Source organism: Oenanthe melanoleuca, chromosome 18 (genome assembly GCF_029582105.1).
Source record: "Oenanthe melanoleuca isolate GR-GAL-2019-014 chromosome 18, OMel1.0, whole genome shotgun sequence".
Taxonomy (NCBI): domain Eukaryota; kingdom Metazoa; phylum Chordata; class Aves; order Passeriformes; family Muscicapidae; genus Oenanthe; species Oenanthe melanoleuca.
In genome coordinates this window covers 10096150-10121036 of record NC_079351.1, presented here as the reverse complement: position 1 = coordinate 10121036, position 24887 = coordinate 10096150, and the positions used below count along the sequence as shown (strand labels likewise).

General features: G+C 53.3%; 1 protein-coding gene across 1 annotated transcript in view; it reads right to left on the bottom strand.

Annotated features, from left to right (window-relative positions):
- DNAH9 (dynein axonemal heavy chain 9) overlaps window positions 1-24887 on the bottom strand; it is a 163537-nt gene that overhangs the window by 132045 nt on the left and 6605 nt on the right. Inside the window, exons 8-22 of the mRNA XM_056506187.1 lie at window positions 23569-23637; window positions 21523-21649; window positions 20457-20712; window positions 19823-20064; window positions 18750-18885; window positions 17586-17782; window positions 17065-17486; window positions 14457-14679; window positions 12809-12975; window positions 9090-9960; window positions 7976-8106; window positions 6776-6902; window positions 3439-3591; window positions 2427-2552; window positions 821-1060 (exon numbers count right to left, since the gene is read on the bottom strand). Coding sequence (XP_056362162.1) covers window positions 821-1060; window positions 2427-2552; window positions 3439-3591; window positions 6776-6902; window positions 7976-8106; window positions 9090-9960; window positions 12809-12975; window positions 14457-14679; window positions 17065-17486; window positions 17586-17782; window positions 18750-18885; window positions 19823-20064; window positions 20457-20712; window positions 21523-21649; window positions 23569-23637 — 3487 coding nt within the window. The remainder of the gene's footprint in view (window positions 1-820; window positions 1061-2426; window positions 2553-3438; window positions 3592-6775; window positions 6903-7975; window positions 8107-9089; window positions 9961-12808; window positions 12976-14456; window positions 14680-17064; window positions 17487-17585; window positions 17783-18749; window positions 18886-19822; window positions 20065-20456; window positions 20713-21522; window positions 21650-23568; window positions 23638-24887) is intronic.

Genomic DNA, 24887 nt, shown 5'->3' with positions numbered 1-24887 from the left:
CCCAAGGGGACTGTGTCACCAGCCATGGGCTGGCACTGCAGTGGAGTGAGCTGTAGTGCTGCCCCAGTGCCCAGAGGGTAAAATCAAATTAGCCAAAAATCTGTGCTCGGCATGGCTTCCACCCCAGAAACACAGGTGAGCGTAAAGCCACCACCCATCGCTCCCAGGGCACCTTCCCAACCACCTGCAGGATGGGATATGAGACAGTGGCAAGGACAGTAATTAGAGGGATGGAGCCCCTCAGCTCTGGAGCCAGGCACAGAGAGCTGGGGGTGCTCACCTGGAGAGGAGAAGGCTCCAGGGAGAGCTCAGAGCCCCTCCGAGGACTCCAAGAGAGCTGGAGAGGGACTGGGGACAAGGGATAGAGGGACAGGACAAGAGGGAATGGCTCCCACTGCCAGAGGGCAGGGCTGGATGGGATATTGGGCAAGAATTGTTCCCTGGGAGGGTGGGCAGGCCCTGACACAGGTGCCCAGAGCAGCTGTGGCTGCCCCTGGATCCCTGGCAGTGCCCAAGGCCAGGTTGGACAGAGCCTGGGGCACCATTGTCTAGCAGAAAGTGCTCCTGCCCATGGCAGGGGTGTGAAATGAGCTTTAAGTTCCCTTCCAACCCAAACCATTCTGGGAGTATGCAATGACAGGGCAGTGGTGGACAAATCTCAAGGGATTCCCTGAGCAAGGAAAGAGAGGAGAAAAGCCCAAATGCTTTTTCTTCTGGCCCTGCTGAGCCAGGCAGTGCTTGCAGTGCCTGTCCCTGGTCTGTCACTCTGTGAGCCCCCTGGCAATGCCCAGCATGGCTCACACTGAGCTGTAACACCCACCTTCTGTGCTATCAACTTTGCCACCACGTCCCTCGCGTGCACATCGATGGTGCAGATGGTCATGATCTTCTGCCTGTCACCCTTGGAGAGCTGCCCCAGCAGCATCGTCACCAGCATGTTCAGCTGGGCCACCTGCTTCTTGTGGTACTCCTTCATGGCCTTCTCATAGCCTTCCTTCATCCTGGAGAAGGCCATGCCCACCTCAGCTGTCCACCAGATCTGGGTGCAGCAGAGAGCCACCTGGGGAACAGCAGGGGAACAGCAGGCCTTACTGACCTCTGAGAGTGTCTGATCCATGGGGAGATCAGGGATGAAACATCCCCGAGGAGAAATTCAGTTTTGTTATACAGTGTCACAGCAGGCAGGAGATCAGGGATCCATTCTACACCCATTGAAATCCCATCCTGGGCACACCCAGCAGCTGCTTATCAGTAAAAGAGCCTCCTTCTCTGTGAATGAGCCCCCTTTCTCAGTAAATGAGCCCCCTTCCCTGTGAATGATCCCCCTTCCCTGTGAATGAGCCCCTTTCTCAGTAAATGAGCCCCTTCCCCTGTGAATGAGCCCCTTCCCTGTGAATGAGCCCCTTTCTCTGTGAATGAGCCCCTTTCTCAGTAAATGAGCCCCTTCCCCTGTGAATGAGCCCCTTCCCCTGTGAATGAGCCCCTTTCTCATGTCTGAGAGGCTGAGCTGGACATGGGAGGCTGAGCTGGACACCACAAGGCTGCCAGAGGGGCTCCTTCCTTTCATCAATTTGTTTTTGTTCTCTCACCTCACTGGGGGCAGGGTTTCCTGTGACCCCTGGGGTCCTGGAGCTGCATCCTGCCTGGAGCTCTGGTCAGAGCACAGAGCCCAGCCTGGGAATCCATCAAGAGATGGGCAGGAGAAAGGAGAACTGCCCCTTGCTCTGCCCTGGACAGAAGCATTCCCATGCACAGGCAGAGCCCCTGCTGGCAGCAGGGCAGTGTGGGAGTCCAGGGTGCTCCCCTGGCTACCCTGGATACCTCTAGACACTCCTGCCAAGGGTCTCAGAGGCCCTGGCAAGGTGCCCAGGGGTGCTGGGGACTGGACTTGAGTCCCTGGAAAAAACTACCAACATTGCAGGAAGAATCACAAGTCAAAAAAATGAGTATAAATTAGACTGATAGAAGGTAGAAAAGTGAATTTCTAGAAATGTTTATATTAAGGGGTTTGTAGCTAACATGGAGGATTTTGGGTGTGGTACGTCTCTTCCTTTTTCTTCCTCATGCCATCCATGTTAAGAGCCAAGCTGGTATTCTTGGATTGGACTGAGACAGAGTTGGACACTGTAATAAAATTGTCATGTATTGGAAAGTAATTGTAAACATCAGGTACATAATTTATAGTGTAAAAGGTAAGACCTGCCCTCTGGCAGTCAGAGTGTGCCCTGGATGGACGTGCTGAAGAGACCTCTGTTAGCTAGGAAGAGAATTCCTTAGACAAGAAACAATAAACAACCTGGAAAACCTCAGAAACCTCCTGTATTTTCCTGGGTGACGGGGCTGGGAAGAACACGGACTCTAAACCACTCCCATGTGCAGATCTGGGGCTCGCAGACCCAAGACAGTGGGGGCCGAGCAGGCCGTACCTGGGCAGGGTGGTCGCGCAGCCACTGCTCCCGGGGCTGCTCCTCACGGGCCGCCACGGCCGCGCCCAGCCCGGCCCTCAGCGCCGCCCTCATGGCGCCCAGCAGGCGCCCGAGCCACACCTCCACCTGCAAAGGGACAAATCCCGGAGCTCCTGCTCCTCCTCGGCCGCCGGGGATGGCAGCCGGAGGGACGAGCAGCTCAGCTCCCCAGGCGAACGAGCCCCAGGCCTCCTCCAAACTGGGGGCTCAGCCGTTTCTGCTCTGCAGCGCCAGCATCTCTGTGCACACAGAGGAGGGTCTGTGGAAAGCCAGCTGCGGCAGGAACCAAGCTGAACTCCGCTGGGGAACGATTTAGCTCAGCGTGTTCCAGCCCCAGGCCATGGCAGAGTCACCTGTGGGACTGGAGCACAATCTGCCAGCAGCACGGGAATGCTGGGAACACAGCTCCTGCTGAATTCAGTATTTCACAGGCTAAGGCCTCTCTGAGAGGAGAGTTTAAATGCCAAGTGCCATCACCAGGGAGCTCAGAGCTGGCATTGCCTACTTTAGCTTCCTATAATAGTCCATGGAGAAAAGTGTAGCTACAGGGAGAGAAAAGCTGAGCAGTAATTTGATTCTTAAATTTTGTACTTGACTCGTCCTATGAAATAAGGAAGATTTGGAAAACAGGGGAAAAACAGGGAGAAAACCCTTTTCTTTTCAAAGATATCCATGCAGAAGTACTATGGAATAATTTAATCTGTTTTCAGGTTGCACCCCCTCCCAACTGGGAGGATAAGAGTAACCTTCAAAACATCTTTCAGAAATTAAAATTTAAAAACCCAGTAATAATAGGTCACAACCCTTCCTCACATCACAGGCTGTGAGGACCCATGCAGAGCAGGACTAGAGCTGTGGTGTGAGGAAGGATTAAGCTCCCCAGCACCTCTGCCAGCTCTTCTCACAGAGGCAGTGCAGTGGAACCCCACAAGGGTGTGGGAGCAGCCTGGACACACCAGGGCTCCCCTCTCACCTGCCCACTGCAGTCACAGGGCTCACTGAACTCCACATATTCCTCCTCTCTGCTGTACATTCCCAGGCCAACCTTGGTTGTCTTCTGCTCAGAGTCCACCTGGAATTTCACCTTGGCCAAGTTGTCAAAGAGTTTGGGAAGGTGACGCTGCACCTGCAAGAGGGGCTGTGTAAATAAAGTGAGGGAGATAGGACAGGCAGAGCAGAGAGCAGCAAAGGTGTGACAGCCTCAGTCCTGCTCACTAAGCATGGCTTGGACATCTTAGCAGCACCACATCTTCCCACTCATGGCCAGGAGGCTGCCAACACGAGCCTGCTGCTGTCCTTCTCAGTATTTCCAATTGCTTCTACCTCATTTAGAACACAGACAGGCCCTAATAGATCCTGAGATCTCCCAGACAGGATAAGAGCACAGAAATCATCTAAACACATCCAAACACCCAGGTCCCAGTTCCCCTGCACATAGTTCTGCTGCCCCCTGCTCCCCCTTGTCCTGTTCTCAGCACTGGGAAATTTCCTCACTAGGAAATTTCCTGGTTTTTTCCTCCTAGAAATCAATTTTGTGCCAAAGAAAAGTCCTGAATTTTCCTCCATGGAGAAGCCAGATCTTTATTTCTGCCTGAGACCCAGACAGAACCCCCATCTAAACCAAAAGCCCTTTCCAGAAGGAGCAGGAGGATTCTGCTGTCCTGTTCACACCTGGCTGAGTTGGCAAAGCCAAAGGGGAGACAGTGGCACAGCTCCTGAGGCTCCCAACACCAGCACCTGCCTGTGGGAGCTGAGAGGTCACCAGAGCTTCTGGAGCACCACATCACACCCAGCCACATCCCTGTGCCACCACAGCAACAATCCCATGGGAAAGGGAAAGGGCAGCATGAGACAGGGAGATGGACAAACTCCACAGGCAGGATGGGAAAAGAGAACAGCCTGTACTTCCTGGAGCTCTCCTGCTTTCAGGGAGAGCTGGGAGCACTGGGGAACAAGAGGAAAGGGACACAGAAAAGGACCTGGGGGTGCTGCTGCATGGCCAGCTGGATCTGAGCCAGGAGGGACATCCCTGTCCTGGGGCACCATGGCATCAGGGAGGGATTGTCCCACTCTGCTCTGGGCTGGGGCAGCCTCAGCTCGAGTGCTGGGGACACTTTGGGCACCACAATTTCAAAAAGACACAAAAGCATGAGAGAGTGGGGTGGAGGAATGTGAAGGGTCTGGCCACATGAGGAGCAGCTGAGGGCACTGGGTCTGTTCAGAGGAGAAATGGAGACTGAGGGCAGAGCTCACCAGGGGCTGCAGCTCCTGCTGAGGGCAGCTCTGACCTCTAGACAGGGACAGAACCCAAGGCTGGAGCTGAGTCAGGGGAGTTTGGGATGGATTTTAGGGAAAGGTTCTTCCCCCAGAGGTGCTGGCACTGCCCAGGCTCCCCAGGGAATGGGCACAGCCCTGAGGCTGCCAGAGCTCCAGGAGAGCTTGGACAGCACTGCCAGGGATACTCAGGGTGGGATTTTGGGGTGTCTGAGCAGGGACAGGGGCTGGATTGATGATCCTGGTGGGTCCCCCCCAACTCAGGCTCTCCTGTGATCCATCCTGTGGCTTGTCTGTCCAGTTCTCACCTCCTGGCCCACAGAGGATTTCAACCCCTCCTCAGGGGCTGTCCCACAGGTGGCCACAGCCCATCAGTTTCCTACCTGGCCAAATGCCAGGAGGTACCAAGTGGATCCAGAAGTAATGGACACTCAGCTTCCCCACCAGGACAAGCACACACCCTTCCAAATCTCACATAAACCATAGAATCCTATTTTACACCTGCAGTTTTACACCTGCAAGTGGGCAGGCTCAGCCATCCCCAGTGTCCACTCCCAGCCCCTGGCTGTGCTCCAGCACTCGATCCAATTCTGCCCCCAGAGCCTGGAATGCACCTGAACCTGCACCAGCTCAATATCCAGTTCAAGTGGATAATATCATTGTCTATTTAATCCTCCTTTAGGAATTCTCAGGCTTTGAAACTACAGTGGGAAGGCTGAGAGCGTATCCGTGTATGATCCTGCCTGACATTTACTTTGATTTTACTGCAAAGAGTTTTGAATAACAGAAAGCACCAGGAATTTCTCCTTACTCCATGGAGCATTTCAACACAGCAGCTTTTCTCTGCTTCCTGTGTTTTCTTTCTCCCTCTCCATTTTAAGCGTCAATCAGCTGTGTGTTTATGACACTCTGTGGGCTGAAATCACCCAGCAGCAGCAAACAGATCCAAGCAGAGTTAAAGGTTAGTGACAACAAGAGCATTTCCAAGCCTGCCCCACTCACGTGCTGCCACAAATGCTGAAAATGAGGAAGAGCTCAGGGAGGCTGAGATTGCTCACTACTAAAAGGTGGAATAAGGAATTGATTCCTTACCCAACAGCCCAATTTGCTGTGAACATGTTGATTTGGTTTCACACCAACCTTAGGATTAGTGATGCCTCCCAAAGCAGGCTGGTTAGGATGGCATTGCCAGGCTGGGTGGCTGAGGTTTCCTGACAGCAGCTCCACATGGAAAAGCACCTGAGGACTGAATCCCCTGAACTCTGCCCACAGGGGACAGAGGGTTCTGATCCCAGGGAATGGGGGGAAGGGGACTGTGAAGCCATTTCTTACAACAGGGAGGTTACTGCCAGCTCCTCCTTGGATGATCCAGCAATCCTGGAATGGTGCATCTGGGGGGATTCCTCACACCTGGCATTCAGAGCCCATCCCAGAAACCCAGGGCAGGCTCAGACACCCCCTGGCCCTGAGCCACAGCCACTGCCTGACAGCAGCTGCTCACCTCCTGCAGGCTCTGCTCCTCCCTGCCCTGCCAGCAGCACATCCCAAAGGCTCTGCAGGGGGAAGGAAGAGGCACTCACTGCAAATGGCCTCTTCTGCCTAAAAACCAGCCCTCTACAAGACACCAGTGGTCAGCACTCCCACACTGAGATGATCAGTCTGGGGCTCTTTGGTGCCATCCCAGGCACCAGGCTGGATCCCAGGCTGGGATCCAAGGTTAGCAACAAGTTTTGGATGAGATCCTCAAGCAAGTCCTGCAACCTCCTCTATGCCAGCAGAAACAAAGCCTTGTTTTCATGGCACAAACCCATGGAGGGGCTCTCTGAACCTGCCATGAAGAGCACCAGGGTTAGATCTGAAAACAGCCAGGGCAGGACTGCCTGTCAGCAATGACAGATGGACATCAGCTGTGAAGCAGCTGTTAATCCACATGGGGGGAGAAAAATCACTCCAGAAAGGAGAGTCCCAGGACAACACCTTCCACTGTGACACTCTTGGCAGCTGGAAATTGCAAAGGTGATGCAGTACAACCTTACCAGATGTGGGTTGGTGCCATTGGAAAGAATATCCAGTAAATCTGCAGAAGAAATGAAATAAAATCTGGGAAAGGCCAACCTTTTCATGTCCAAATATTCAGCCAAAGCCTTCTCACACAGAGACAACCTGGAGAGACAAAGCAGAGCCCAGGACAGGTGGGTAAATACCCTGCCATGCTTTCAGGCAGGTTCTCCCCACCATGGGGAAATGCCAGGCACGAGCTGAGCCTGCAGGCTGCTCCTTCCCACAGCCCTGAGCAGATCCACAAAGCACAGGGAACTCACAGCTCACTCTCTACTCCAGGGGTCAAACACCCAGGAGTCAGGGTAACCTCATCAAAAAGCAGAAGCACAAGTGGAAGAAGAGGTTGGAAAGGTTTGCAGTCTGCCCCACTGCTTTAGACAAGCTCATAGCTGCCACAGGTGGTGGCATCCACTGGGATGAACATTTCCAGAACTGCTTTTATTCTAATGAGCCACATTTTAAAGTCTGATTCCAACCAACTCAGCTTTTTGTGTTTGCAAAGCATGAAAGGAAAGTTGTTTGCTCCGATCTAAAATGAATCTTGCAGTGTTCACATGCTAAACTGCTGCTGAGCTTACAAAGTTCCTAAATAACATTCTCTGTGAGGAACATTGGCCTTGTTCGATAGAAAATAAAATCAAATCTTTATTTGAAATGGAGAGCTGCTACTGACACAACAGCTTAGCATGGACTTTGAAGTGTTTTTCAGGCAGATTTTATGTTAAGTGAGAAGTGTCTCCATCTCAGGGCACTCAGGTCTGTCTCAGGGAGCTGTGTTATGCCTCATGTCAAGGGTACACAGGGATAATTCTGTAAATTAGATGGGCTGTGCTCTGTTGCAAACATCACAGAATGGTTTGGGTTGGGAAGGACCTTAAAGCCCATCTCATCCCACCCCTGCCATGGCAGGGACACCTCCCACTGTCCCAGCTGCTCCAGCCCCAGTGTCCAGCCTGGCCTTGGGCACTGCCAGGGATCCAGGGGCAGCCACAGCTGCTCTGGGCACCCTGTGCCAGCCCTGCCCACCCTCACTGGGTGATGGGTCACAAATACAAAAAGTTGAGATTTGTGACTGCAGAGGAAGCACAGCCTCAGAAAAAGCCTTGGAGATTCAACCAACTTCTTGTGGCTCATTCCAGTCTCTGACAAAATCCTGGGACTGATGTTCTACCCACCTACTCTGGATGTCCTCCAGTTGCTGGGACAGTCCTGGTTTATTGGTGGCTTCAACTACATTTGGGGTTTTCTGAACTTCATAGGCCAGTTCTTTAAAATCCACATCAATGCCTTCGAAACGTCTGGAGTCCTACAAAAGGACACAAAATGCTGAGAGATGCCATCCCCTGAGGGCTCTTTGGGGTGAGGGGGAGCTCCTCCCTCACCAGGGAAAGGCATGTTCCTCCTGGGCATGGCTGTGAGCCTGGATTAACACTCAGAGCTGGGCTGGTGCTGCACACAGGTACAAAATGTTAGAAAAGTAAGGGGCCTTTTAAAATCAGGCCTTGCTCTGTTAAAATTACCAGCTAGACTGTGCTAAGTGAAGCTAGGTAGGTTCTCACACAAAACACCTTTGGGAATGAAAAGCCAGTCAACACAACAATCTATTCTGGTAAGAAAATAAGTGTGCACCTGCATAAACAAAAGATCTGTCCCATGAGAATCAGTGAAGAAGATATGTAAACATCTGAGTGAGAGTCTTAGCACATACACAGCTTTTAACCAATGAATTAGGTGGCAAGAAAACTACTAGCCAATGGGTGTCCAACACAAACTCTGTAAAACTGTATAAAAATGAGTTATGTGAATAAAGAATTGGCTTTTCCTGCATGAAGAAACTGAGTCCTGGCTGCTTATTGCAACAGGCTGGAGGCACCCTCAGGAGGTCCCCAGAGCAGGAGAGCTGCTGTAGGACAGGCAGGGAAAGCTGCCAAAGCTGCCTGGGCCAGCTCTGTTTGATGGTTTGCAGTGTCACTAATGGTCTTGGTCCTCTCTCCTCCAAAGGAAGAGGGAACACTCTGCAGCACTGGAGGAAGGCAGCAGCTCTCAGCCCCCAGGAGCTCTGTGTCTGCCATGCAGTGGCACAAGGGAGGGTATCAGCCCCTCAGCACAGCCTGGGGTACTAAAACATCCTGGGGGAACAAGCACAGCACCGAGGGAGCCTCCAGAGAAGCGAGGCAGCAGGAGAACAGCCCTGCTTTGGGGAATTTGGCACTATAAATAACCCCATTTAATAATGGAGCCTCTTCTACAATACTTCCAGCCAGGAAATGTGGGATGTGGGGGAGGTACCTGGGGCAGCTGAGCCCGGATGTCTCCTGAGCCGATGAAAATGCTCTCCAGGTGAGACCAGGTGCGCTGCACCTCGAACCACAGGGAGATGACAGAGTCAGCTGTGGACAGCTTCCTCTGCCAGGCAGACACCTCCTCCAGGAAGAATTCAATGCATTTGGATGACAACAAATTCTGCAGCTGCACCTGGTTGTCTTCCAGAGTTTCGATGAGCTCCTCATCTGACTTGAGCAAGGGGGTGCTGGTGCGGGGGTGAGGCTCGTACTGAAACTCCCTGGAGCTCCAAGTGACCCTCACCTCCCTCAGCACCTTCTCCATGCTCATCTCTTGCACTGCTTTGTCCACAATGCCATGCACCTCCCCCTCAAATTCATGCAGGTTGAGCCTCAGGAGGTCAGCCAGGGTGGTGTCAGAGTCCATCACAAACCTCACGCCCGTCGCCTGCATCAGCTGCTTCCAGTGCCTTTCCCTGATGGCAGGATTCTGCAGCTCTGCCACAGCCTTCAGGGCTGTCAGCATGTTCTTCACCTTGCTGTCCAGCCCACTGAAAGCATCCCACGCCCTCATTTCCTTATCCAAACTCCGAATCTCTCTTGCAAACTTTTTGCACTCCAGATCCATGTTCTCCACGTTAATATCCACCCATCTGGTGCTCTGCCAGTCATCCAGGCTGCTGTTCACCAGGGAGATCATGTCCCAGAGCTCTTTGAGAAGACACAGCTCCTTCCTGCACTGCTTCAGTTGTTTATACTCTGGCACCACGACTTCAAACAGACCAGCTGATTCATAAATCGAGGTCATGGCTGACTCCATCTGTTTAATCTCCATGTGCTTTGCATCCAGCAGCTGATAAGGCTTTTCGGTGTCAAACCTAGAAATAAACGTTTATTCTTCCTAAGTGAGATTGTAACAACTTCTAAAGAACTCATAAAACAAACAGAGCCTCTGAGAGCCAGGGCAGAGATAGAAGGTCTCTACTACACCCTGATGGCTGAGCCAGGGGCACTGCTGACACCACCCAAACCCAAGCTCTTCCCAGGGAAACAACACTGCAGGCACAGCAGCCTGTGAGCAGGGAGGAGATCTGTGGATGGCCAGGACATGCAGGTAAAGCCTTAAGATTTTAGCTTTTATAGTTTTCAAATCCTATAGTGCATTAGTGCATAACTCTGAACTCTATATAAAGTGTAGCTAACTGTCTTCACATTTTAGGCAGACAAAACCATTCCTCTGGGCCTGTGATCCAAGGACACCCCACAGCCTCAGGCTCCAAAAGTACAAACAAAAGTGAATTGGAAACTGGGGGAATATGACTTAATTACCTGAAGCTGTAATTGGAGGATTAACCTCTGATATGCAAATAGACCAAATTTATAATTGTCTGTAAAACTCATGACCATTGTCCATCTTGGGTGCAGTCTCAGGGAGGCTTTGACTGCCCAAGGTGTATCTGCTGAAGTCCTTTAATAAATCCCCACTTTATTCTCTAACTCTACATAGAGCTCTGTCCTAGGTGGGCACTCCAAGGCACCACAGGGATGAGCTTTTTTTCTCTGGGGCCTCAAGTGATGCTGATGCCTTAAGTTTTTCTGTTCTGCTTGGGTGTGCTTTTTGTTGTGCTTGGGTGGCGAAGACAAAACAGCTCTATTCCAGCTGAGGACTCAGGGACAATCTCTTCAAACTTCAGGCCCTAAGCATAAACAATGTGAAAAGAGGAGAGTGGTCCAGCAAGCAAGGAGGATGAAACTTCATGACCTTCACGCAAATGGACTGAAACCTATAAAAATGTGAGATCTCATGACCCAGCCCACTTCTGCCTCCACCTTGGAGCCATCCAGGCAGAGCTTCGAGTGTGCACCGCTACTACCACACCGACCTCTTTAAATGCCTCTCAATGAACACCCATTTTATCCCCCCTAACTCTCCCTGGCCTCAGCTCCTTCAGGACACAACAGGGCCTCCCACCCACACCAGTGCCTAGAAAAACTGAGGCATCTTGTTGTCTCAAGGGGAGGTCATGGTGGTAGGGTGCTGTTAGGTCACGGCAACATAGAAGAGCAGCTCCAGATGGTGCATTTGCCTTCTGTATTATTTTCCCGGCTGTGAAACACTATTTTCAGTCCTAGTTGTTATTTGGGTTCGTTATTTTAGGGGTTTCAGCTCTGACTTGTGTCCCAGCATTCTCTGAGTCTTTCATTTGCATGCACTCCACTGAAGTCACTCCTCCTCCTCTGTCACAGGCACTATTTTAGGGAGGCAGTGAGGGCTTTAACCCGATGAAAAGGGGAAGGGGATACGGGATAAGACAATTGGGGCCGAAAACAGGGTGAGACCAAGAACTTAACATTAACAATTAACATTACAGACAACTGGGAACATTTATAAAAACATACAACTCTAACCGCTGTAAAACTTCCTCAGGGGGATGTCCCTTGAATTTTTATCCCTGTGAAACCACCTGCCCTGCCCGGGATCCCAGTGTGGTGCCAGAGCCACGGGCAGTGCCCCCCCCACCCGGGAGAGGGGAACGGGAACGGGGATGGCAGCGGGGACAGGAGCGGGAACGGGAATGAGGATGGGAATGGCAGCGGGGACAGGAGCGGGGATGGGAGCGGGGATGGCAGCGGAGACAGGAGCGGGAACGGGAAAGGGAACGGGGATGGCAGCGGGGACAGGAGCGGGAACGGGAATGAGGATGGGAATGGCAGCGGGGACAGGAGCGGGGATGGGAGCGGGGATGGCAGCGGAGACAGGAGCGGGAACGGGAAAGGGAACGGGGATGGCAGCGGGGACAGGAGCGGGAACGGGAATGAGGATGGGAATGGCAGCGGGGACAGGAGCGGGGATGGGAGCGGGGATGGCAGCGGAGACAGGAGCGGGAACGGGAAAGGGAACGGGGATGGCAGCGGGGACAGGAGCGGGGATGGGAGCGGGGATGGCAGCGGGGACAGGAGCGGGAACGGGAATGAGGATGGGAATGGCAGCGGGGACAGGAGCGGGAACGGGAATGAGGATGGGAATGGCAGCGGGGACAGGAGCGGGAACGGGAATGAGGATGGGAATGGCAGCGGGGACAGGAGCGGGAACAGGAGCGGGGATGGCAGCGGGGACAGGAGCGGGAACGGGAATGAGGATGGGAATGGCAGCGGGGACAGGAGCGGGAACGGGAACGGGGATGGCAGCGGGGATAGGAGCGGGAACGGGAATGAGGATGGGAATGGCAGCGGGGACAGGAGCGGGAACAGGAGCGGGGATGGGAGCGGGAACAGGAGCGGGGATGGGAGCGGGGACGGGAGCGGGATGGGGGACGGGGATGGCAGCGGGGACAGGAGCGGGAACGGGAACGGGAATGGCAGCGGGGACAGGAGCGGGAACGGGGACGGGGGCGGAAGCAGGGACAGGAGCGGGAACGGGAGTGGGGATGGCAGCGGGGACAGGAGCAGGAACAGGAGCGGAGACGGAGACGGCAGCAGGGACAGGAGCGGGATGGGGAACGGGGATGGCAGCGGGGACAGGAACGGGAGCAGGGATGGCAGCGGGGACAGGAGCGGGAACAGGAGCAGAGATGACAGCAGGGACAGGAACGGGGACAGCAGCGGGGACAGGAGCGGGAGCGGGAACGGCCGCAGTCCCGCGGGGACAGGATCGGGGAGCGGGGACAGGAGCGGAACTCCTCAGAAGGATTTATCCTCACACGGGCCCCGGGCTGACAGCGGTACCTGAAGGGCGCCTCGGTGCCGAAGCGCTGCCGCAGCCGCAGCTGCCGGGCGTCGAAGGCGGCGCAGCTCTGGCGCAGGGCGCTGACCTGGCCGGCCTGCAGAGGGGCCACCTGCTGCCTCACGGCCTCAGCCAGCTTCTTCACCTGGCTCCAGTGCTCCGGCAGCTCCTGCGGGCACAGGGCACTGCTGCGGCTCTGCGGGGTCACTGCTCACAGACAGCCACACCACAGGAACACACACAGCAGCCAGGACTGCAGGGGACGGGGTTGGGGTGGCCCAAGGCAGGCCTGGGAGGTTCAGACTGGATATGAGGAAAAAGTTGGCTGGAAGGATTGTAAAGCAGCAGAACAGGCTGCCCAGGGCAGTGGTGGAGTCTCCATCCCCAGAAGTGTTCAGAAACCTGTGAGTGTGGCACCTGGGGACATGATTTAGTGGTGAGATGTTATGATCTTAAAGGTCTTTTCCAACTGTGACAATTCCATGATTGCCAAGGGCTCTGCTGTCCCCAGGTTCCCTCTTCTCCATGTGCTGTGCAAGCCCACAGGGAAGACTTTGAGTTTCTCTCCATCCCAGCTCTTTAATCTTGAAGGATTAATGGAGACCCAGCATGGGAAGAAGGGAAATAGCTGCAGGCAGCTCTGAGGCAGCAGAGGGCCAGCCCCTCCTGAGGGGTCTCTTCCTAGCAATTTTCATTACAGTCTCAGTAGAAATCACTATCCATGACCACACAGAGCTGCCTCCTTATCCTACCAAGCTCCAGCCCACCCATCTCCACCACCACAGAGGGAGAGGAGCCCAGAGGAACTTCTGCTTTTCCCACTCCATAGAGGAGGAAATGAATCATTCACACACAAGTGTTGCTGTCACTCCCCAGAAAGAACAATTCTTTTGCTGTCTCCTGCATCTGGATGGCTGCACAACACCCTCCTTTCATCTATCAGGAAAGGAAATCAGTTATTTGAAGGTATTTGCACAAGCAGGCACACACCAGCAGCTCCCAGGCTGGGGGTTTAATGGAGCTGGGTTCCCCCTACCCCGGGGTTTATGGTGGATGAAGACACTGCTGGCAGGACTGCTGTCCCCCAACACCAGCTGGGCATCTCACCATCTCTTACAACCTTTATTTCGTGGTCCCTTTTGCAGAAATTAAAGGAATTCCCAAAAAACTGACTCATGAGAGCCAGATGTGGAGAGATGCCAAAATATGTTCGTAGCCTGCTCCCAGGGATGTCTGCTGGGTAAAGCAGACCTGATGGTCTTGACCCAGAGGAGGACTGAAGTCCTGTGAGAAGGCAGCTCCTCTGCCAACATTATCCTTGCCATCTCCAGAGCTGCCAAGAACCAGCTTATTTAAAAATAATTATAATTCAACCTAATTAACAGATGGATTTGAAAATGCAATAACTATTTTTTCAAGGCAATTCCATGTTTTTCACACATAACAAAAGGCTTAATCTCTGCTTTAAAAGAAAAATCTCAATATAACTCCAGCATTTAGAGCTATTAAGGCACAGCCTGCAATAGCAAAACACTGCCCACTGAGGCCCTCTAATGCCAGGGAGCAGGGCCTTGAACATCCCTGGGGTGTTCATTCCCCCACTCCTGCTCCCTTTGCCTTCTGCTGTGTCCAGCACAAACTCTCACCCACCTCCAGCTGCTGGTGGACTTCCTCAGGCAGCTCCTGCTCATAGGCCCTCAGCAGCTCAATGGTTTCCTTCAGGGGCTCAAACATGGCATCAGTGGCACTGTGACGTTCCTTCACAGCCAGCAGGTGACCCATGACCTCCACCAGGCCACCAGAGTCACCTTCCTCCACCTTCCTGCTCAAACCTTGCTCAGTGGTTTGGATGAACTCGTCCAGGTCAGCCAAGCTGTAGAGCACAAAGCAGGGAAGGAAGCACAGGGTGAGAGCAGCTCCTCTGGAATTAATATCCAGCCTCAGAACTGGAATTCCTGCTCAAAGGTATCCCTGGATGTGGTACAGCTTCCTTCAAGGAACAGAAAGGCAGGTTGGGATTTCTCAGGTTGGAGACAGAGTACCTGAACAGGGGCAGGGAGCTCTGGAGGGGTGATTTTGAGAGGACAGTCTGTACTGGGAGTTTTTACAGGTGCCCAGAGCAGCTGTGGCTGCCCCTGGATCCCTGGCAGTGCCCAAGGCCAGGCTGGACACTGGGGCTGGAGCAGCTGGGACAGTGGGAGGTGTCCCTGCCATGGAGGGGTGGCACTGGATGGGCTTTAAGGTCCCTTCCAACACAAACTATTCTGGGATTCTGTGACAGATTTCACCCCATCTCTTCCACTACAAGAACCCAAGCTCCCCAGGTGAACCTGACACATTTCAAACCTGTAACAAACAGGGATTGTCCTTCATGCACTGCCTCTCTTAACAGGGCAGCTCCCTCCTGCAGGTGATGCAAATTTATAGCAGTTTAGAAAAGCAACTGGACATTTGTGGGAGGAAAAAAAATCCCTCCAGGACTTAATTTTAAGATCCCTGTCTGTCAAAGGCCTTGAACCACAAACCATCACAGACAGGAGAGTGTTTGGGGCACGTTTCCTCACCTGCTTATCCTGTTCTTAACCTTCCCAGCTACTGGGCACTTTCAGTAGAGAAACAATGGGCTCCTGGATCTCAAAACACTTTTTAAGTGCCTGTTTAAATTCTCTGGATGCTGCCTAAAAGTATCCTTAAGTACTTCACCTAATAAAGACTAAACTGCTGAGTCAGGGACTCTCAATAACAGCTCTTTAATGCTCGTTCTCTGCCACACAAAACCTCTTTGCACAGAAATTATCAGACAGATTTATGGTGCTGAAAAGCACACAAGAGATCACATCACCATCCCATGCAGCAGCCTCCTCTTCAGGTGTCTGTGAGCACTCCCCTGGAGCACCCACCACCTAAGCCACCCTTCAGCTGCAACCAAAAATCACCCAAGGCATTGTGCTGCACAGATCTGAGCAGCTCTTCAGAGAAAGGAACACGTGCTAATGCAAAAATTGGAGCCCAAACTGCTCCTTTTTGTAGCCTGAAGACACCTCGTGACTGCTCATGCTACCTGAATCATGGGCTTTAGAAACCTCATCAGTTAATGCAGATTTACTGATAGCCACCATTAAATCCAGTAAAGCAAGCCCAGAGCCCTGGCAGAGATGGGATCATTTGGCTCAGGAGTGGGCAAACACACATCTGTGCCTAACACCCTACAGCAGGTCCCAGGGCACCAACTCAGGGATGTCAGGGGTACCAGGGATGTCCCTGCTCCCAGGGGTACTGAGTGATGTCTCTGTTCCCAGGGTGTCTTGGGTTGCAATCCAGGATGTGCCCAGCAATGTGAATTCTGTCCCATCTGCTGCAGCCGGGTGGGGCAGTGCCCCTGATCTCCTGGCACACATTATCTGCTCATGGGCCATCTTTAAACCAGCTGGGCAATCATCTTTATCTTCCCACAGCCCATCCTCCCTCCAGGAGATATCTCCTGTTAATGGCCAGTGAGTCCCAGGGCATGACTGATAAAATTCCATCATCCCACTGGGAGATGCTCCAGCCAGGGCAGGAGCCAAGCCTTTCCTACCCAGATAAAAACTGAGATTTGGGACACCAAGGAACCTTCTTTCCACTGGATTCCAGAGGAAAGCCAGACCTTTCCACATCATCCCTGGAGCTTCAGAGGAAACTGCACCTTCTCCAGGAGCACTGCTGCAGCTGAACCACATCTGCCCCTGCAGGAGGATGCAGCCACCATTGAATGGGACTGTGCCAACACCCTGACTGACTGACGGGTGTCAGCTTGGATTCTGACTCTGGCAGGGCTGGGATTGTTCTGTGTAATACTGCATTTCTATTTTAATTTTCCTAGTAAAGAACTGTTATTCCTAATTCCCATATCTTTGCCTGAGAGCCCCTTAATTTCAAATTTATAATAATTGGGAGGGAGGGGGTTTACATTCTCCATTTCAAAGAGAAAATTCTGCCTTTTTTGGCAGACACCTGTCCTTCAAACCAGTTCCCAGGGGTACCAGGTGATGCCCCTGTTCCCAGCTCACACAAGCAGAGAGCAGGGCACAGAAGACACAGCCCTGGGATGGTGCTGCTGTGCAGCATGGGCCCTTCTCCTGCTCTTTGTGGATCCCTCCCAACCCAGGTGTTCCCTGATTCTCTAGCTGAGCTGGCCATCAGTGTGCAATGAGCCAGCCCAGCCCAGACAGGAGCAATCCAGCACAGCCCCAGGAGCAGAGGCAGGAGCAGCTCTCACCTGCGTGTGACGTGGTCCAGGAGGTGCTGCTTGAACACCAGGCTCCACCTTTTAATCTCATTGAGCAGGGCTGCCCTGAAGGGCCGTGCATCGAGCCTGAGCCAGCCCTGGAACGTGCAGACGGGCTGCAGCTGAGCCACCTCCTCGTGGAGCCGCTCGTAGGAGCCGAGCTGCTCCCGGATCTGCTGCAGCGCGGGCGGCGCCGCCGGGACCCCGTCCTGGGGCTGGGGCTCCACCTCTGCAGGGACAGATGGGCCACAGAGCAGCAGCTGGCGGCACTGCTCCCTCCTGTCCTCCCCAAACAGCTGTGAGAACCGCTCCAGCCCCGCACGGTGCTCCCAGCACGAGGCCACTGCTGCACGGGCACGGCTCAGCAGCTCCTGGCGAGCTGAACACAGGTCAGGCAGGGCCTCCAGGTCAGCCTGGATGGAGAGGAGAGGGAGAGGGAGAGAAATCACAGTGATGTGGGAGCACAGGGCAGCCCCTCAGTGCCCCCAGCCTGGGGACCCCACGGCACAGACCTGGTAGTGGCAGAGCCCGCTGTGCACAGCCAGCCGGGGCACCAGCGAGGAGATGTGGAAGATGCCCTGGAGAAGGTTTTCCAGCATGTCACAGAAGCCATCGTTGGTGCCAGGGTCCAAGGGAGGGTGAAACACCAAATCTGGGATCACCAAATCCAGCTGCACCTCAAACAGGGGAGCAAGCCCTGCCTCGGGCTCTGGGAGGGAAGAACAGACATGGCAGGATCTTTTCCAACTAACATCCTATTACAAGATGTCCCTGCCCTGCAGGGACAGCAGGAGGGTGTGGTGGCAAACACTCACCAGTGTCTGCACAACCCATGGAGGTGCTGGCAAACCAGCTGTGCTGTGCTACCCACCAAAGACAGTGGGGAACACGAGACACAAATAATTTAAGAACCAGAAAACACCCTGAGGAGGAAAGGCTTGTAGAGACCAGGCTCTTCAGGTAGTGCAGAGGGGGTCTGAGAGCTGGACAATGCCAGCATGGAAGTGCTGGTAGAGGAGAAAAACAACAGGAACCAAGTAGGTCTTTAATTTAGTGGTGAAAGGCACAAAAAAAAAAAACAAACCCAAACAGCAACCAGAAACTGAAGTCAGATGCAAATATGACAACATATGCAAGTTTTTAACAAGATGGTGAAGAATTGCATGCAATTCTCCAGCTCATTGTGCCTCCACAGCCAGAAGGGAAGTGTTCCTGGAGATGTGCTTTAGCTGCACACAGGCTGCTCTCAGCAGAGCAAGGAGGGCTGGGCTGGTGACTCCTGAGCCCAGGACTAATGCTCAGGGACTGAGGGCTCTGCTTTGTGCCTTTCAGGAGCAGAACTGGCTCTTGAGACTCCCCACAGAGGAAGGATGCTGCCAGCCTTCTGCTTTGGGCATGGGAGGCTGGGAGGTGGCTGATGCCCAGGCACAGCCCTGGGAGGAAGCCTCAAGTGTTTCCATCCATTAACCCTTGCAAAGAGTGCACAGTCACCTTTATCCCTCCCCCTGGGCAATCCAGTGAGCAGTGGTGGAGTCACCCTCCCCTTCTGGAGGCTCCAGAACCAGAGGAAAGCCAGAAGAAGAGAACACCCATGGAGTATGAGGGAGCACAACCAGAGATGTCCCCTTGGAGAGGCTGAGCAGCCACTGCAGGAGGGGACAGGAACCAGGAATCACCTGTGTTCTCCAGGAGGTACTTGAGTGAGGACTCAATGGCAGTGAAGAATCCATCCAGGACTATCTCATCCACATAATCCAAATACACCTTCCAGGCATCAGAGGCTGGCTCTGCAAGTAGGAGGCTCTGGTTTTCCTGGAAGACAAGGAAGATTCCTTCACACACAACAGGGCTGAGTCTGTCCTAAAGAGAGCTGCCCACAGCCAAGGGCTGATGCTGGGCAGCACAGGAGTGCCAGCCCTGTGGAGGTGGATCTTCCTGCTGGGGCATTTGCTCCCATTTGCAAGGGCTGCTTGGTCTCCAGGAGCACCTCAAGGTGAGAATGGAGTGCAGAAGAGCCTTGGAAGGGCTTCCATGTGTTCTCCTCCCTCTTCTCCGAGCCATGGGACTTGGGGCTGCTTTGCACCCCTGGGGCAGGGGGAACTGGGGGTCTCAAAGCCCATCCTGATGAACCCATCTGGTTCTCTTCAGAGTCCAAGGCCAGACAGGGACCCTCAGGAGGGGCTGGGGTATAACCCACCTCCCTCCAGGCCAGGGGCTGTCCCTGGCATGCACAGCACCTGGCTCCAGGCAGCAGAGCAGCAGAGCTTTGGGCCTTCTCCTGGCCTGCAGAGACTCTGAGCTCTGGCAAAACTGCTGGGAACACCAAGGTTTGGGACAGCAGATTTTCTCTGTCACTCAGCTTCTCCCTGGGTGCTCAGCATCACCTCCTGTCCCCAGAGGGACATCAAGCCTGAAACCGAAGGGTCAGCCCCAGCCTGTGTTCTCGGGTAAACGCCTCAGAGGGATTTTTCCTTGGAGCAGGATCCCAAACCCGATGCACCACTCCCCTCTAGTGGCTCTCCAGCAGCCAGAGCTACAGCCAGACCCTTCCCTGGGCTGCAGCTGCTGCTGGTCCTGCCCCAGGCTGGGACCCCCACAGCCCCATTCCATCATAATTAAATCAATTAATGCTCGGGTTTGCAGATGGCTCCAGGGAGTTCCTTTAAAGTGAGGCAGCTCTGGACATTTTCGGTGCTGCAGGAGACACTGGAGCCTCTGAGGAGCCCCCAGCCCTGCAGGTGCCCCTCACCTGCACCAGGCAGTGGATCCTGTGCCCAGCGTCCCTGACCAGGCTGCAGCGCCGCTCCAGGCACTCCTGGCACTCCTCCAGGCTCAGCACTGACTCCTTTCTGGGATCCCTCCTCTCCAGGATGGGTGACTCCCATGACTGCACGATGCTCTGGATCTCCTCAATGTTCTCCTTGGCTTTCTGCACCCTCTGCTCCAGGTCACAGACATCACCCATCACCCCGGAGATGTGATCCCAGACACCTGGGGAAATGGAATGATTGATCCCTGTTTCCAGAGCTGCTGGGCCAGGCTCTGGTGTTCTCTCCTCCAGACCTTTTCCCTGTGCTCTCATGTATTTCTCACCCACCCTTAAGGTATGAGATTCACCACCTCAAGCAGCAGAGCCACCTTTACCTCTCTCCTACCAACAAGCCAGGGACCACCAGAGCATTTCCTCCCCAGAGCCTGGGCCACACCTGAGGGTCCTGCCCACAGCCCATGAATCAAGGGAATGTGGAAAGGAGCTGCTCCTCATCTCCCAGGGCTGGATATGCCCCAGAGTGCCCTGTCCTCCTGGGAGCTGCCACTGGGAACCAGGGAGCAGAGACTGGGCACAGGGGAATGGGAGGAGACCCAGGTGTCCCACAGCTCACCCTCCATCTTCCAGGTCAGTGTTTCTTCTGCCTCTCTCAGCTTCAAGTCGATGTCCTGCAGCTGCCCCTGCACCAGAGGATATTCCACCTCCAGCACAGTCCTCAGGACCTTGTTGTAGCTGTTCCCCATCAGCTCCAGGCTGGCCACCAGCTGCTGGAAGGACTCCTTGCAGGAATAGATGGCAGCTGCTGCTGGGGGGATGGCTCCTGCCCCACTGCCCTGCAGGTAGCTCACCTCCCTCAGCACGGACACCAGCTGGGGGGGCAAGGCACAGAGCTGAGCACAGCACAGTTCTGCCAGCCCCTGGCACCTCCCCAGCCCCTCTGAGCATCACAGGGCCTTCCTGCTGGTTTATTCCCAAAGCTGGAAAGGGCCTGGGCAGCTCCTGGTCTGTTCCACCTGCTTCCCATTGGTCTCTGACTGTGGACTTCCTCCCAGGTCTGTGAAGCACCAACCAGCCTCTAAAAGCCACCATCATCTCTGGTCCTCTCAGCCATCCCCACCCACGTGCATCCCCTCTCAGATGAAGGCTGAGCCAGACCACAAGCTCAGCAATACTGTTCCTGCAAGAGCCATTGGCCATTATCAAAATGAAAGAAAAGATGGCTCCAGTTCTCTTGGTTTGCTGGGCTGATTGGCATAAAAAATAACTAAAAAAAATAGTACCATGGCCTCAAACCCACTGACTTAACTAATTCTGGTGCCACCTTCCATCAAAGATTCTGGAGCCACAAACCTTCCCTGGGTTTTTACACCCTTCCAGAAGCTCAGGTTTTAGGCACACACAACATGAATGTGCACCTGTAGATGATGTCCCATCACTGCCCTGCTCTGGACATGCTGACACCAGTCACACATCTGGCTCCTGAGGGACCTCCTGCCCCTGGCTTTATGCAGAATTTGCTCTGCTCAAACTGTAATCCTGGTATTTAGGCAGAGCAGATCTATGGTAGATCCTTGTGACCCCCATGGCAGAGAGCAGACCCAGGACCAGCCCCCAGGTGTCCCCCACAGCTGGGGACATGCCCTGGGGACATGCCCTGGGGGCAGCAGAGCAGCTCCTACCTGGGGATCAAAATTGACCGAGAGCAGTTTGGTCTCTGGATCTCGCCGCAGGAGAGGCTGACTGAGGTTGTACTGGGATTTTTCTGAGACTGTCTGGGACCAGTCTAAATACAGCTTTTCCTGATACCTGCCAGAAAAAAGAACCACCCACATTGTAGTTACCAGGCCAGAGAGTGCAGCTGTAAGTGGGTGGAAGCCAAGTCCACTCTGAGGACTGAGGAAGTGAAGGAAAGTTCAGAACCCACCCATGCCATCTCCACAAACAACAATGCTTCCAAAAACACCCAAAAACATCAGGAGAGGAGGGCAAAGCTCTCTCAAGTACCAGTTTTAGCAGGGAATTCAGATCTGGAGATAGACTTTCCAAGGCATTTAGCCTAACATATCAGCATCTGGGGGTTTCCAAAGGTTGAAGCAGGGCAGATGCCTAAAGGCACAGGGATGCTGGGGTGGCTGAAGCTGACCTCACCTGTCTGAGTGAGACTTACACCCCTGGGATGGCAGCACAGGGGGCAGAATGGGGGTCCTAGCACCTCACATGTCATGGACAGTCCCAAACCCACCTGGGTTTCTGCTCCTGTGTTTGTGCTGGGAGGATTATCCTTCTGATGCTTTAAATAACCCCTCTTGGTGCCTCTGCAGCCACACTGCTCTCAGGAGAGCTGGCCCTGCTCAGCCTTGCAAGGGTTAATTCTCTCTGGGCTCCTGACAGTTGAAACTTTCTTTTCCTTTTTTCTCCAAGTGAGCCAAGAAGTGGCCGTGGGCTGGCTCAGCCTGGCTTTGGCTGTGTGGGTGGGACCTGCTGCAGCCCCTCTGTCCCTGCTCTAATGCCTTTTGCAGGGGCTGGTGGCAGTGAGAGTGACTGAGACAAACTGAGAAGCTATTTAAAATGTTCTGGAGAGATAAATCTATACATACATGAGATAATGACATATATATGGATGATAATTAAGGTAATTGTTATATGGACAATGATGAATGGCATGTGGGTGGTGATAGACCCAGTGCAGAGCACCTGCAAAATAAAAAACTGCAAAGCCAGGTGTGGTGGGGAGTTTGAAAACTTGGGAAATCAGGAGTTAGGGACAAAAATGCACTTCTGGCTCCTCCAGTGCAGTCTGGCTGCTTGCCCTGTGAGGGTGCCTGGGCTTTCTCAGCAGCTGCATTCCCTGAGCCCTGAGGGCTGCAGGATGTGGAGTCACAGGATGGCTTTGGCATTGACATCTCAGCTTGGGTAGGAGGGAGCACGAAGGGAAGCTCTGAAGGTTTTTTTAGAGGGCCTGAGTGTTATTTCTCTCAGTTTCATTCTTATTTATCCCAATCTTCTGAGAGTTCATGAAACCTGCTGCTCCCCCAGGAGCCTGGGGAGGAGCAGTGAGCTGTGCTGGTGCCAGGTGTGCTGTCAGGAGCAGGGAATGGAGCAGGTGTGCTGCAAACCTGCAGAGCAGTGATCTACAGGCAGCACTGCTGGGGCCCAGAGGAGCCCAGTTTATCAGATTGATAGCCTGGGAGCTCCTCTCTGAAAGGCTGTGCTGAATTGTCCAACCTTGTTGTGGTGATGGGAACAGGGCTCCCTCCATCCACCCTGCAGCTTCCAGCAGCCCAGGCTCCCTTCACTGGGTTGGAGAGCAGGGCCCTGCAGGGCTCTCCTCCCTGGGGAAGGGGTTTCTCTCAAGGGACAGCCCAGAGCAATCAGCTATAACATCAAACATTGAGATGCCAAGTCCTGGGCAGGGACTCCCAGCCCTGTGCAATGTCCACATTGCAGCTCTGCAAACACAGCCAGTGAGAGAACAGAGGCTTCTCCCAGCCCAGAGCAGCTCCTCCACCCCACAGCAGCTCAATCTGATGTTCCTGCTGGCCTGCAGAGCCCCTGTTCCTCCCCTGCAGGATTGTCCTTTGAAGCCATCCCAGCAAACCTGTGGTACCCAGTGACAGGAAACTCCCTTGGGCTTAGAAAGGGACATTGCCAGGCTTTGGGCTGCCAAAAGTTCTGGGAGGATAGAGGAATGTTTCCTCACTAAGCCCTGCCTGAGCCCCCTGTACCTGTCGAGCAGCTGGATCATCTCTTCATATTTCTGCATCACTCTTCTTCCACGGGCAGAGTCCAGGCTCCTGGCAGCACAACACACAGGGGTCACCTTCAGTCCTGGGGCTGAGCTCTGCATTTCCCCTCCCCAAGGTCCCCACAGTGTGCTTGGATTTCACCCCAAATGCTCTCCCTGCACAAAGGCTGCCCAGCCCCCTGTGCTCTCTCTCAGGTGTTTCCATGCTGTAAAATGGGGACCAGCAGCTGGGACAGGAGATGGGCCAGGGCTGCTGGAAAAACCAGTTACCAAACATCACTTTTAAACATTGTACCCTTGACAGTTTTCTGTCACAGTTGTGCTCCACTAGATGCAGGTCACAGCTGTGTAAATGACTGTTTACGTAAGTATAGGAAAAAATATAGAATGTATGCGATAACATACATTATACAGATAATATATATAATACATAATGTATTTCTATATTTACATATATCTTCATTTTTCCTTTTCAATCCTTTCTTCCCCTCAAGCTGCACGTGGGAAAGAACCTGACACCACCCTGCTGAAGGACTTGTCCTTAACTGCTCTAAAAGAAGGATAAAATCAATGCTAAATGCAGGGACCATGAGAATTCCAACCCTGGTTTGTTTTCTGGATCTTGGGTGATTGTTCCTTTGTTTAAAGCTGAGAAATTTATCTTCTGCCAATACTCAAGAGCTGGGCTGCTCCCAAGGAGCTCCTGGAGACCTTGCTGAGAGGAATGACAGTGGGAAAGGTTGCCATACCTATTCCAGTTGCAACTAGGGCTGTGTTAAAAACTGACCAGCCTATCTACTATCCCACTGTGCCTCTCAATCACTTCAAAACCAGTCCAATTAAAGAGCTGCTTTAAAAAGCAAAGATGGCAGGGAAGTGAATGGCTCCAGGACACCCACTCCTCACCTCTCCCTAAGGGCTGCTTCAGCTACAGCCATTGGATAGCATTCAACACAGAAATGTGATAGCTGATAAAAGAGTTGTGTTAATCATAGAGGTATTGGGGTTTGTCTAACCAGAATACTTAAGTCTGAAATGAAGCATGACACTAAAGAAAGGAAAATATATGATTAAATCATTCTGTTTTAAATCCCCCTGTTATGAATATTATGTTTTCTAAATAAGTTGTACCTACTGACAGCTTGCAAAACAAGGTTTTCACACAGCCCAAGAGATCCTGCAAAATCAGGTTCCCTGCTTTTGTGTAATCAATTGCAGCCTATCCCTAAGACCAGACTGCCTGACTTCTGCCATTTCTTATCTACCAAAGCAGATGGTTATCTGTGGGACTGACAAATT